This window comes from Prinia subflava, chromosome 32 (genome assembly GCF_021018805.1).
Source record: "Prinia subflava isolate CZ2003 ecotype Zambia chromosome 32, Cam_Psub_1.2, whole genome shotgun sequence".
Taxonomy (NCBI): domain Eukaryota; kingdom Metazoa; phylum Chordata; class Aves; order Passeriformes; family Cisticolidae; genus Prinia; species Prinia subflava.
The window spans coordinates 45,718-58,178 of record NC_086278.1 but is presented as its reverse complement, the minus strand read 5'-3'; the positions used below and the strand labels follow the sequence as shown (position 1 = coordinate 58,178).

The 12,461-nt window shown below is 63.2% G+C and overlaps 3 protein-coding genes across 11 annotated transcripts in view; all 3 read left to right on the top strand.

Annotated features, from left to right (window-relative positions):
• The window catches only part of OGDH (oxoglutarate dehydrogenase), a 31,989-nt gene extending 31,439 nt beyond the window's left edge, over nucleotides 1-550 (top strand). For all 4 annotated transcript variants that reach the window (XM_063420739.1, XM_063420740.1, XM_063420741.1 and 1 more), the window contains 2 exons: nucleotides 84-238; nucleotides 322-550. In XM_063420739.1, the coding sequence (XP_063276809.1) occupies nucleotides 84-238; nucleotides 322-442 (276 nt within the window). In that variant the 3' untranslated portion in view covers nucleotides 443-550. The remainder of the gene's footprint in view (nucleotides 1-83; nucleotides 239-321) is intronic.
• A 144-nt stretch (nucleotides 551-694) lies between these two features.
• On the top strand, nucleotides 695-8,283 carry ZMIZ2 (zinc finger MIZ-type containing 2). Of its 6 annotated transcripts, none has more exons than XM_063420734.1 (18): nucleotides 723-1,723; nucleotides 2,764-2,878; nucleotides 2,967-3,169; nucleotides 3,255-3,447; nucleotides 3,529-3,783; nucleotides 3,860-4,033; nucleotides 4,126-4,191; nucleotides 4,266-4,437; nucleotides 5,038-5,182; nucleotides 5,655-5,865; nucleotides 5,945-6,050; nucleotides 6,194-6,351; nucleotides 6,437-6,504; nucleotides 6,686-6,754; nucleotides 6,870-7,114; nucleotides 7,196-7,371; nucleotides 7,489-7,701; nucleotides 7,815-8,283. In XM_063420734.1, exons 1-18 carry the CDS (start codon nucleotides 1,158-1,160, stop codon nucleotides 7,920-7,922), a joined length of 3,243 nt encoding a protein of 1,080 aa, XP_063276804.1. In that variant the 5' UTR covers nucleotides 723-1,157; the 3' UTR covers nucleotides 7,923-8,283. The 6 variants fall into 6 exon arrangements, with proteins under 6 accessions (XP_063276803.1, XP_063276805.1, XP_063276804.1 ...); XM_063420737.1 differs by adding an exon at nucleotides 2,432-2,553 and having other exon boundaries at nucleotides 1,602-1,723; nucleotides 3,255-3,783; XM_063420738.1 differs by lacking the exon at nucleotides 723-1,723 and adding an exon at nucleotides 1,819-2,553.
• Nucleotides 8,284-8,945: 662 nt separating this feature from the next.
• Nucleotides 8,946-11,033, top strand: PPIA (peptidylprolyl isomerase A). Its single transcript, XM_063420747.1, has 5 exons — nucleotides 8,946-9,102; nucleotides 10,042-10,072; nucleotides 10,185-10,273; nucleotides 10,455-10,627; nucleotides 10,732-11,033. The coding sequence occupies exons 1-5, from the start codon at nucleotides 9,034-9,036 to the stop codon at nucleotides 10,865-10,867; spliced, it is 498 nt and encodes a 165-aa protein (XP_063276817.1). The 5' UTR covers nucleotides 8,946-9,033; the 3' UTR covers nucleotides 10,868-11,033.
• Nucleotides 11,034-12,461: the final 1,428 nt, after the last annotated feature.

Below are 12,461 nucleotides of genomic sequence, written 5' to 3'. Positions count from 1 at the left end.
CCATGCCTGCAGGCTGGGGGTTCTGCAGCCCCTGAGATGCTGCCCCATGTCCCCTGTGTGACAGCGCTCTGTGTCCCCCACAGCTCTCCCCGTTCCCCTTTGACCTTCTCCAGCGGGAAGCCCAGAAATACCCAGCTGCCGAGCTGGTGTGGTGCCAAGAGGAGCACAAGAACCAGGGCTATTACGACTATGTCAAACCCCGGCTTCGTACCACCATCAACCGTGCAAAGCCTGTCTGGTAAGGATGCGGGGGGTGGCTGTGAAGCTGGGAGGGAATTGGTTGGTACAGACCCTTCTCATGCCCCACCTTCTCCCCGGCAGGTACGCAGGGCGGGAGCCAGCAGCTGCCCCTGCCACTGGCAATAAGAAAACCCACCTGACAGAGTTGCAGCGGCTCCTCGACATGGCCTTCAACCTCGACGCCTTCAAGGACCTGGCCTGAGCGCTGCCATGGTGCAGCATGCTCCTCCAGCATGCTCCTCCATCTGTCTGTCTGTCTCTCTGTCCCTTGCTCGCCTGCTCCCCTCAACTACAGATCTTGTCAACCCCACACTGGTGCTTGGAGTCCTTGTCTGCCTCATACTAGGGTGGCACTGGTGCAGCTGCCCTTGGGAATGTGAGGGTCTGGGGGCTGCCTGCTGCCATAGTGGGTAAGACCCATGGCCCCCCAGACTCCTGGAACAACTGGTCCTGGGGCTCTTCTCTGGGCATGTCTCATACCCCTCAAGAGGGGCTGGTCCCCAGACTTCTTCTGTAGGGGCATCCAGTGCAATGAGTCAGGTTCTTCCCAGTTCCTCTCAGTCTTGGACTTGCTGCCTGTGCAGCCACTGGCTCTTGGAGGAGGGAGATAGGGCATCTGCACATCCTGAGGGCCCAGGCAGGTGTGGGAGTGGTGTGCCCCTGTCTCAGTTTCACCTGTCCTTGAGGAGCACGTTTTTCCCCTCTGCGTCTGTACCATCCCCCAGCTCTGAGCCCTCAGAGGGACAGGATTGGTGCTGGGTGGTGTGTCCTTCATTTGAGATCCTGAGTGGGAGTCAAGGGAGGTAATCTCCAAATAGGGCTCATTGTTGGCATCTCCAGAGCCCACCTAGTCCTCCCATGGGAGGTCCTTGGGGGATGGGGTTGCCGTGGGCAACTCCAGAGGTGACTCGCTCTCTATGTCTCCAGAAGCCACCGCAGCTTTTCGATGCGACGCAGGTCTTTCGGCTGCAGGAGAGAGGTCGGGGGGTATGCGTGCCACATCCCCTAGCTCACCCGTGGCTGTACTGTTCGCACACCGGGTCGCGCATGGTGTCACCGCACACTATCCGTGCAGCGCGCGCGGGTCCGCGTCCCCGCGCGCAACCCGTTCACACGTGCAAGGTGCCATATGCACGCGCGTCTCGCGGTCCCGCCGCGGCGGCGGCAGCGCCCGTCGTGCTGCCGCACGTGTGTGGCGTTGCCCCTGGCGCCCCGCACACAGGGGCGCGCACTCCTCTGTTCTCTTCTCCCGCCCTCACCGTCGACAGCCCCGACCCTTCTTCGGCGCTCGGCTACCCGCGCCTGGCGGGGCGGGGCAGGGCCTGCATACTGATGAGCGCGCGGCCCCATTGTGCGCGGCGGCCGCGGCCCGGCCCCGCCCCCCGCGGAGCTGCGGCCGCGCGCGGCTGAAGATCCCGCGCAGACTCCGCGCAGCTGCGCGCGCCCCGCGCCGCCAGGGCCATTTTGGGCCGCCGCCGCCGCGGTGAGAACGGGGCGCCGGGCGGGGGGACGGGGGGAAAGACGGGCGGGGCTGGCGGTGCCCCCGCGAGCCTCCCCCGCCGTGCCGGGGGTTGTGGGGGCGGTTGCCATGGCAATGGGGGGGCCGGTCCCGGGGCCTGTCCCTGTGGTGCCGCTGGGGAAGGAGCGGAGGGGGCTGTCACCACCGGCGAGGGCCGCCGGGGGCCGGTGGCTCCGTGGTGGCGGCTCCCGGGAGCCGGCGGGCAGGCCCGCCGCAGGTGTTCCCCTCTCCGTGTCTTTCCTCGCGGCGACCCCGTCTCCGCCGCCCTCCCGCGGCCCCGGGAGGAACCGAAAGCTCCAGTGACCCCGCGGGCCCCTGCTGCCGGGCCCGGCTGGAAATACCCTGGGCAGTGGGGTGAAATGCCGGGCGGGGGGCTGCGTCCTTTCCCCGGGAAGTCCCCGTGGTTCTCCCCGCCCGCAGGCGTGGGGGAAGCCCCCGGCGCCCGCCGCCCCGGGGAGGTCTGACACCGCGGCGCCGGCCGGCGCGGGGGGGCGGCCCGGAGCGGGGGCGGCGGGTGCCGGCCGGCGCCGCGTGCCAGCCGCGGGCCGGACGCCAAGTCCCCGCCGCGGAGGCTGGGGCGGGGGTCGCGAAGCCTACGGGGCTGTCCCCCCCTCCTCCCCGGCCTCTTCGGGGGCGGCCGCCCCTCACCCGCCGCTCCACTGCTTCCCGCAGCCCCAGTGACAGACGGTGCCGCCGTCCCGCAGTGCCTGCCGCGGCCTCGGAAGACCCAGCCCACACCCGCTGATGAGCTCCATGAATCCCATGAAACCCTCGCTGCCGCCTGCGCCCCACGGGTGGGCGCCGGGGCAGCGTCCCTCCATCCACCCATGCATCCATTGCCCCATCCATGCTTCCATCCTTCCATCCATGCATCCATCCCCCTGTCTGTCCCTCCATTCCTTCCATGCTTCATCTCTCCATTTCTTCAATCCCTCCATCCCCCAGTCCCCTCTGTCCCTCCATCCGTCTATCCTTCATCTTCATTAATTTGTTTTTCTTTCTAGTGATGGTTCATTTGCATACGAGGCTGTTCCTTGGCAACCAAGCACCAATCAGCCACCGGGATCCCTCTCCGTGGTAACCACTGTCTGGGGTGTCAGCAACCCCTCCCAGAGCCAGGTACCAGCAGCACCCCCGCCCCAGGGACCCCTTGCACCTGGATGCCATTGCCCCTGCCTGACCCACTGTCTGCCACTGCACCCTCCAGGTTTTTGGCAGCCCCATGGGCCCTGGGGGGAGCAGCTCCAGCACACCACTGCTGTCTGGCATGGCAGGCACTGGCTCGGGCATGAGCTCACCGCCATTCCTGCCACAGCAGCCCTTCGCTGAGGGGGCACCAGGGAAGGGATATGTGCAGCCAAGTGTCTATGGCCGCAATGCCTACCCCAGTGGGCCAGGCTTCCCTGCCAGGTAAGGCTAGCCCTGCTCTTCATGGCCTGGCATGTGCCCTGCTGCAGGGCCACTGCATGCCCTTTCCTGCTTCTTTGTTCTGCAGCTACAATGGTGGCCCGAGTGGCCCTGGAGGGATGGGGCTTCCCTCGCACACCAGCCGGGCCACTGCTGATTTCACCCAGGCAGCAGCTGCTGCTGCTGTGGCTGCGGCTGCTGCCACAGCCACGGCCACAGCCACAGCAACGGTGGCAGCACTGCAGGAGAAACAGAGCCAGGAGCTGAGCCAGTACGGTGCGGTAAGAGCCTGGCTGTGGCAGAACTGGGGACTTGACAGCCCCCCCTGCTCTGCTGTGACCCCTATCTCTTTGTTGCTGCAGATGGGCACAGGGCAGTCTTTCAGCAGCCCATTCCTCCCCCATGCCGGGCCCCGTGGCCCCAACAGCATGAGCCAAGCTGGCATGGCAGGTGTTGTGGCCCCCTCTGGTGTCTCCCCTGTGAGCATGAGCCCAGTGCGGGCGCCCGGTACTGGCCCCCTCTATGGTGGGCAGCGAGTGCCACAGCACACCTACCCTGGCCCTCCCCAGAGCCAGCAGCTGCCTCGCCAGGGCCTCAAGCGGGCATACTCCAATGAGGTGAGTGCTGTGTTGGTGAAGGCTATGGCATATGGTGACCCCTTTTCCCACTGGTGCTGACTCCCTGGCCCCACAGGGGTACCCAGCACAGCAGTACCTCCAGGGTGGGCAGTATGCTGCAGCTGGTGCCCAGTATGCCCCCAGCGCCCCCCAGTCCTCCGCTCCGTCCCCCTCATACCCTGGCCACAGGCTGCAGCAGAGCATGGGCCAGTACCTCTCCGCTTCAGGCAATGCTGGACCCTATTACAAGGTACCACAGGGGGAATGGTGGGCAAGGGGTGGAGGTCCAGGTGTCTGCCATCCCCCCGGTTCCAGCCCCTGGAGACCCTCCTCCTCTCATAGCCAGCTGACCAGTTCAACGGGCAGAGCGCCAGCTTCAGCACTTACAGCCAAGCAGCCATCAGTGGGGTGAGTCTGGTAGTGGGTGGGGTGGGGGCTGTGCTGGCCTGGCCAGACGCTGAGGGTGCATGCTGCCTCTACAGCCAGGCCGGTCGCTGCCAGGGTACCCCAGCTCGCCGCTGGCCGGGAATCCCACACCACCCATGACGCCAGGCAGTGGCATCCCCGCCTATGTGTCCCCTGGTCAGGATGTCAAGTCACCCTTCCTGGCAGACATGAAGCCCAGTGTTGCCCCCATGCACCCATCCCCTTCGGGTAGGTGTCCCTGGTATGGATAATGGGGGGCACTTCGCAGAGATCACCCCCATGCCTCAAGCAGCATGGTGTGGGCCTCACTTCTGGCAGCTCTGTGGCCGTTGCCCCTTTAAATGGAGGGTGGGAGGGGCTTCCGTGAGGGGGCGTGGCCACAGCCAGGGTTGGGGGTGATTTAGGGGGGGTGTCTGTTAGGGTGGGACGGTGGTGGGAGGGACTCGTTAAAAGGGTGTGGCCTCGGGGCGGAGCTTTATCGTAGTGCTGGTTTAGTAGGGCGCTTCTGCTTTTAGGGTGGGACCATCTGGATTGGGAGGGGCTTGGATAGGGTGTGGTTTCCTTGAGCGAGCGGGAGGAATCTTCGGTGGGATGGGCTTCCTCCATAGGGGTGGGAGGGAGGTGGCCCCAGGGGTGGGCCACTTCGGTTGGGAGGAGCTTCTTTGCATGGGGCTGCGGTTTCCGTGGTGGGCAAGGCCGCGTAGTGGAGGTTGGGCTTCCTGCAAAGTGGCTCTTTGTGCAGTGGGCAGGGCGCAGCTGGAGCATGGCCAGGGTGTGGGTGGGGCCCGGGGAGAAGGTGTCGGTTTCCCTGATGGCCGTGGCCCCCAGGGCCGGCCCCCGGCGAGGAGTTGCGACTGACCTTCCCAGTGCGGGACGGGGTGGTGTTGGAGCCCTTCCGCCTGCAGCACAACCTGGCTGTCAGCAACCACGTCTTCCAGCTCCGTGACTCTGTCTACAAGACCCTCATGATGAGGTGGGGGCCCTGCGGCACCTTTTGAAGTGTCACATAGTGTTGCTTGAAGGATGCTGTACAGCACCGTGTGATGTGGGGCTGTGCTGGGCAGCACAGCTGGGCACTGCATGGTGCCGTGTTGCACGGGGCTGTGTGGCCTGGTATGGCGTGGCACGGCGCTGTCCTGCATCCTGGTGCAAAGTGTGGCTTGGTGCAGCTGTACTTGCCCGGGTTCAGTGTCGTGCCATGGTGTTCAGCTTGTTGTGGTTTGGGTATGGCCTGGCCGGGCACAGCATGGTGGGATGTGGGGTGGCCCAGCACAGTGCTATGCTGTGGTACTGTTGGGGTTTGTCATAGTGCCATATCAGAGTGTAACATGGCATGGCTTAGCAGTGCATGGTTCTGCGTGGCTTGGAGCAGCATGGTGTGGTGACACATGGTGCGGTGGCTCGTGTGCGGACACACACCCTGCTGATACCCTGCCTGCCCCCAGGCCTGACCTGGAGCTGCAGTTCAAGTGCTACCACCATGAGGACCGGCAGATGAACACCAACTGGCCGGCCTCTGTGCAGGTGAGCGTCAACGCTACGCCCCTCACCATTGAGCGTGGTGACAACAAGACCTCCCACAAGCCACTCTACCTGAAGCACGTCTGCCAGCCCGGCAGAAACACTATCCAGATCACTGTCACCGCCTGCTGCTGTGTGAGTCACCAGGAGGGTAGCAGGAGAGGTAGGGAGGGTGGTGGCTGGGGCCACAGCTCAGCCTCCCATCTCTCCACAGTCCCACCTGTTCGTCCTGCAGCTGGTGCATCGGCCCTCGGTGCGCTCAGTGCTGCAGGGGCTCATCAAGAAGCGCCTCCTCCCTGCTGAGCACTGCATCACCAAAAGTGAGCACCTGGGTCTTGGGGGTCAGGAGGGCCACAGCAGGATGGGGGTGATGGTGCACTACTGCCCAGGTACCACCACAGTGCCACCCCCATCCCAGTGTCCTGGTTCTGACCCTTGCTGGTCCTCACCCCCACCTTCCCAGTTAAGCGCAACTTCAGCAGTGGGACCATCCCAGGGACGCCAGGGCCCAATGGTGAGGACGGTGTGGAGCAGACAGCCATCAAGGTGTCCCTCAAGTGCCCTATCACCTTCCGGAGAATCCAGCTTCCAGCCAGGGGTCATGACTGCCGGCACATACAGGTAGAAGTGGTGATTACAGGGTGCTGGGGGTATCCCCCACACAATATCCTGCCCCTTCCATCTCAGCTGCTGCTCTCCCCCACAGTGCTTCGACCTGGAGTCATACCTGCAGCTCAACTGCGAGAGGGGGACGTGGCGGTGTCCCGTCTGCAAGTGAGTTGGGTCTGCAGTGGGGCCATGACATGGTGTTCCTGCCTGCAGGGCATGGGTGTGTGTTTCACGACCTGTGGGGGATATATTTCCTGCCCTGGGAGAGGAGTAGTTCTTGCCTTAGGGAGAGGTTCCTGTCTGGTGAGGGTTGCCTTATTTCACCCTGCCCCCACTCTGCCTGCAGTAAGACGGCCCTGCTGGAGGGGCTGGAAGTTGATCAGTACATGCTGGGCATCCTGATCTACATCCAGAAGTAAGTGCCTTCCTTTTGGCTGTCCGTGCATCCATGCCTGGTCCTGTGCCACCTGTGAGGGGCTGTGCAGCCAGTGCCCCCAGCCTCACCTCTCCTGCCCTTCTGCTGCCCCCAGTTCAGAACATGAGGAGATCACCATCGACCCAACCTGCAGCTGGAAACCCGTCCCTATCAAACCTGATGTCCACATCAAGGAGGAACCGGAGGGGCCAGTGCTGAAGCGGTGCCGGACACTCAGTCCTGCACACATGGTGCTGCCCAACATCATGGAGATGATTGCGGCCCTGGGGCCTGGCTCTGTGCCCTTCCCAGCATTGTCACAACCTTCAGCAGGGGCTGCCACTGACTACAGCACCCCGGGTATGAGGGGACCCATGGGGGACACGACTGAACCCCATCCCTCTGTGTGTGTCCCCCAATTTGCCCCATTTCCTCTCATAGGTTCCAGCTTTTTGGGTCCTGGGGGCTTCCCAGAGCCTTTTGCTGCTCCTGGCGTCCCTGGCACCTCAACGCTTAGTGACTACACACCAGGCCCCCCCTCCATCTCCTACCAGTCCAATGTCCCAGGTGGCCTCCTGGCCCCTGAGAAGCCTCCTGTGCCCCCTCTGCCTGCACAGGTCAGCTGGGCTGTGGGTGGGGGGACTCCCCCCAAGTCCTGATGTCTCACAGTGGGGGAGCTGGGGGGTCCCAGGAGAGGGAGGGTCTCACCCTATGCTCTTTCCCCCACTCCCCAGCTTCCCCCACCCGGACGAATGGAGCCGTCCCACCCTACAGTGCAGACGGGGCTGCACAACACTCCCTCGGGCAGCCAGCCAGCCTCCACACTGCACTCCCGGAGCGCAGTGGCACGGCAACCCCTGGGACCCCTGGCCCACACTGCCGACCTCGTCTTCCCCCCCGCACCCAGCATGGCCGCGGCAGGTGATGGCTCAGAGCCTACCCTTGACGTGAGTACTCAGGGAGGTGGACAAGGGTCCTGCTGCTGGCTTGGGACCCCAGCTGCTGCAGGGGCGTGGGCAGAAGTTGCCAGGAGCTGATCATCACATACTGTTGCCCCCAGCTCCTGCCTGAGCTGACGAATCCTGATGAGCTGCTCTCCTACCTGGGGCCCCCTGACCTCCCCAGCAGCAGCAACGATGACCTCCTCTCCCTCTTCGAGAATAACTGAGCCATCCTTGCCCCCCCTCCTGGGGCTGGGGGGCAGCACTATGTGCCCCTGCCCACTGCAGAACTGCCCCCTTCCCCACAGTGGGGGCTTTCTGAAAGGGCTGCGATGGGACAGAGGGGCTGAGCCCCCCCAGAAGCACAAGGCTGTACATAGTGTAGAAACACTACTGTTCCCCTGAGACTCCCCATATTTAAAGGCAAAGTGCATCACCGCGGGGCTGCCCGTGCCCCCCTATCATTGTGCAAATGCTGCTGCCCCATATACCGCACAGGTCTGGTTTGGGGTGCGGAGCTCTGCTCCCACTGCCCCCGCGCAGAGTTGCCATGTATGTCCCCGATGGCTATTAAAGGATCCTTCTGCAGGGTCACGTGTGTTCCCCCATCTTTTGTCATGCCGCTATGGGGCTAGCTCCGAGACCCCTCTCCGGGCAAGCACGAGAGATCCTCGGTTGGCGGGGGAGATCCAGCCCTCTTTCTGGGCAGAGAGGGGAGGGTGTATCCCGAGTAGGAAGGGAATCAAGCCCCTATTCCCGAGCAGCGGCGGCCTGGCCGGGCAGTGAATCGGACCTGTGCCGTCAATCATTAACCGGGGCTGGCCGGGGGGTGCTGCAGTCCGACGGTGGAGGAGGGGAATCGCGTGTCTCCCCACGGCGGGCGGTAGGCTGCCAGGGCTGGGCCGCAGCTCCAGCAGTTCCAAGCCCCGCGCGCCCTGCTGCCGCCGCATCCCCGCCGTTCGCCCGGACCCGCCCCGCACGGCGGCCCAGCGCCGCTCCCGCCTCCCCTGTGCGGCTCCCGCTCCATCCTGCTCCCCCCTCCCCATCCCGCCACTCCTTGCTCTCCGCACAGCGCATGCGCGCCGCGCCCTGCCCTGCGCCGTACCGCGGCCCCCGCCCCGCCCGCGCTTTTTTCCCTTCCCCCTCTTTCAAACGTGGCTACGTCGATTGGTCGGCTGCCCTGCCATTCCGCCACTCCGCCAGCGGCCGTTGGCCGGCGCTGGGGGGGGAGGTGGGCCCTTCTCGTCCCTATATAAAGAGCGGCGGGGGGTTGCGTTCCTTCTGCTGCGCCGCGCCCGCCGCACGGACCAGTGTCTGCTGCCCTGCTCGTGTCTCGCCATGGCCAACCCCCTCGTCTTCTTCGACATCGCTGCCAATGGGGAGCCCCTGGGTCGCGTCACCTTCGAGGTGGGCGCAGGAGGAGACTGGGGAGGGGCGGGGGCGCCGTTGCTGTTTCCTTGCCGGTCGCGCGGGGCCGGTGGGGGGCCAGCAGGCGCCGCGCGTGCGCGGCGGGGGCGCGTTGGTGTGGCTGTGGGGCTGCGGCGCCCCTGGCCCGGCGGGCCGAACAAAGGGCCCCGCAGCGTCGTGCTCGGGGAGCTCGAAGAGCGGCGGCGCGATGCCGGTCCAGGGCGCGCCATCGCCCACGGGCGTCTGGCCGCACCTGGTCTGGTACCGCTGGTTCCCCGTTACCGCTGGCCTCGCTATTACCGTGTTTCCGCCGCGCCTCCGCTCCGCCGGGGGGGCGCGCCAGTCCCCCCCCACTGTGGGTCGTGGTTGTGGCTGCTTGGCCGCCATTTTATCGCAGGGTCCCCGGAACATCGGGATGAGCCGTGTCGAACGGCAGTGCTGCCCGCGTCTGGGGATGCTGGCGGAGAGTGCCAGCAACCCGATCGCCGGGGGATTGTCGCTGGAGGGCAAAGCATTTGTCACCCTGCTCGCGGCGCAGAGCATCCCTGGCATGGCTAGGCCTGCTGCAGATTCGGGTCCGCGCTCCCGCACGGGTGGCGTATCCAACCCAAAATTATACTAAAGCATTGGGAGGCTGCGCGCGCGCCCCGCCCAGGAAGGCTTCAGGCACGTTAATGTTTAATTTAATCCAGGCCAACGGAACAAACGCTTTTCTGCGCCACTGGTGAGACGCGCAATGCCGTAGCTGTTAGTTCAGAGCTTGCAGATAACGGTGCTGTGAAGCTAGGAGGGATCTAGAGCTGCTGGCACGGAGGGGGTGCATGGGCTCCGAGCCAGTGGCTGGGGGTAATTCCTGTGGTGTGGATGTGGCCTCGGGGAGTGGGAGGCAGTGGCCAGTCACCACCCCAGATTTGACAAATGTCTTTCCTGTCTTCACAGCTGTTTGCAGACAAGGTCCCGAAGACAGCAGGTTGGTAAAGCATCTTTGGCTCCACTGCAACTGCACGTGCACCAAGCCCTAGTACTGTCCTGAACTCGTGATAAATAAAACTGTTCATGGTGGGGTTTTATTTCCTTTGCAGAAAACTTCCGTGCTCTGAGCACTGGTGAGAAGGGATTCGGCTACAAGGGGTCCTGCTTCCACAGAATCATTCCTGGGTTTATGTGCCAGGTGCGTGGTGCCCCTGCTTCAGCGGGTAGGTGGGTGGGTGGGTCAGGTGATCTGGCACTCAGGTGGGTTTTGGAGTTGGATGCTGGCAGATTTAGGGTGGGAGGTTAGTTCTGCCTCATGCCTGCACCCAGTTCCAGAGCATTCTTCTGCACCCGTGACCTGAAATGCTGCCTTTCCACAGGGTGGTGATTTCACACGCCACAATGGCACTGGAGGCAAATCAATCTATGGGGAGAAGTTCCCGGATGAGAACTTCATCCTGAAGCACACGGGCCCTGGTATCCTGTCGATGGCCAATGCCGGCCCCAACACGAACGGCTCCCAGTTCTTCATCTGCACTGCCAAGACTGAGTGGTGAGTCATGGGCTGTGGGACGAGAAGCTTGGGGATCTGCATCTGGGAGATGTCCTCTGTTGGGGGACATCAGGGACCAGCTGTGACTGGTGCTTTTCCGGCAGGTTGGATGGCAAGCATGTTGTCTTCGGCCGTGTCAAGGAGGGGATGAATGTGGTGGAGGCCATGGAGCGCTGTGGCTCCAAAGATGGCAAAACGAGCAAGAAGATCACCATCACTGACTGCGGGCAGCTCTCGTAAACCCTTCTTTCACCAACTGACCATTCCTTGGGCAGCGTGGACACCGCACCCCGCTGCAGCTCACCCACTCCCACCCCAGTCCTGATGTACTGCTGCGTTTCTACTGGGTCACAGTCCCATTGGGCTGCAGTTACCTTCAAGTCTGAATAAAACGAGTTAAACTACATACACCATAGCAGTCCCCTTCTGTCCCCCACTTGGGGAGGGCAGGGTTTGGCTCTGGTGGGGGAAGAAAAAGGTGTTGAGGGGGCAGGAGGACTCCTGCCAGTCGGGTGGTTACACCAGGCCCCGAGTAGGATCCAGAGTGGAGAGACTGGGCAGGTTGGACACTGAACTGATCCATGGGGGTCCTCAGTGCTTCAGCTGGGGAAGGGTTCCGTTCTTTACTGTCTGCCCTGCACTTGTGAGTATGGGAGGGGCAGTGGCACCCACCTTGGAGTGCCCTATAGGTCTGGTTCAACAGGTGACATTTGGCAGAGCTGGGGCTGTCCCAGGGCTGTCCTGGGAAGATGAGGATCCCAATGTTTCCAATAAGGGAGAGTTGCAGACTGTGATCTTCCTGTTAGGGCAACCTAGTTTGAAGGTGATTCTCTGTCACAGGTATCCCAGTGATCCTTCTTGTGGGGTGTCCAGCTCTTAAAATTCCAGGCTTGCCACAGTTCCAGTTGGCAATGGGATGATCGGTGCACCCAGCTCCAGGGTGATTCCAGAGCTTCCAGTTTAAAGGTGCCTAGATGGGAGTAAACCAGGACCCTGTGGGTCCAGCAAGGCAAGGTCTGGCCCCTAGCCCTCTTTTGCAGTGCACCTGCAGTACCTGAAGGGTGCTACACTCCCATCTCCTGCACCTGGAGCTGCACCACCGCAACCCACGTGGGCTCTGCCTTGGATGAGACTGGTGTCATGAGGTGGCCCCACAGCACTGATTGGTGCAGCCCACAGGGTCCCGAGGGGAAGATGAAGCTGGCAGCAGCTTCTGCCCCATCTCCCCCTGTCCTGGAACCACCAGGGTCTGGTGCTTCTGGACTGAGGAGTAGAAGAGGCATGGGGGCCTGACACACTGAAACGAGGCGCAGGAAACTTCTGCAAGCCAGCAAGGCAACGTGAGGGAAGCTTTTTTGTGAGGCACCAGGCAGACCTGCCCTTTTCCCTGTGGGGTCCGAGGTGCTGTCCCTCCATGGCCCTGTGCCCAGTGCCTCCCTGCAGCTCCTGCATCAGCCCCACAGTGCTCTGGGCCCTTGGCCTCCCTTGGGGCCCAGGCAGCCCTTGAGGACTTTCTACCCAGGCTGGTCTGGAGCACAGGGAAGGCTCCCCACAGCTCCTGCTCTTCGCTGGCATCTCCCTCACACTGGCAGCCCCCACAGGAGGAGGACACCCACCTGTTACCCCACAATGCTTTACACCTGGGACAGACCTCTGGCACAGCCATACCAGTTCTTCCTCGGAAGGGGCATGTGAATGTCATGGAGCTTTGCCTCCTCAGCAGCAAGACCAAGGGTGACCTCTGATCCATAGCAATGAGTCATGGCATTGGATCCACATTCAGGCCCAGTTCTGCTCTTACATTTAATTCATGAGACAAACAGCTGTCCTTTGG

Bases quoted from the DNA above. Each gene is read 5' to 3' on its own strand.
- ZMIZ2 (XM_063420733.1), top strand. From the start codon at position 1,158: ATGTCTCCAGAAGCCACCGCAGCTTTTCGATGCGACGCAGGTCTTTCG. The intron at 3,170-3,254 runs GTAAGGCTAGCC...TTTGTTCTGCAG, and splicing joins GGGCCAGGCTTCCCTGCCAG to CTACAATGGTGGCCCGAGTG. The intron at 4,192-4,265 runs GTGAGTCTGGTA...CTGCCTCTACAG, and splicing joins GCCAAGCAGCCATCAGTGGG to CCAGGCCGGTCGCTGCCAGG.
- PPIA (XM_063420747.1), top strand. From the start codon at position 9,034: ATGGCCAACCCCCTCGTCTTCTTCGACATCGCTGCCAATGGGGAGCCC. The intron at 10,073-10,184 runs GTTGGTAAAGCA...TTTCCTTTGCAG, and splicing joins CAAGGTCCCGAAGACAGCAG to AAAACTTCCGTGCTCTGAGC. The intron at 10,274-10,454 runs GTGCGTGGTGCC...GCCTTTCCACAG, and splicing joins TTCCTGGGTTTATGTGCCAG to GGTGGTGATTTCACACGCCA.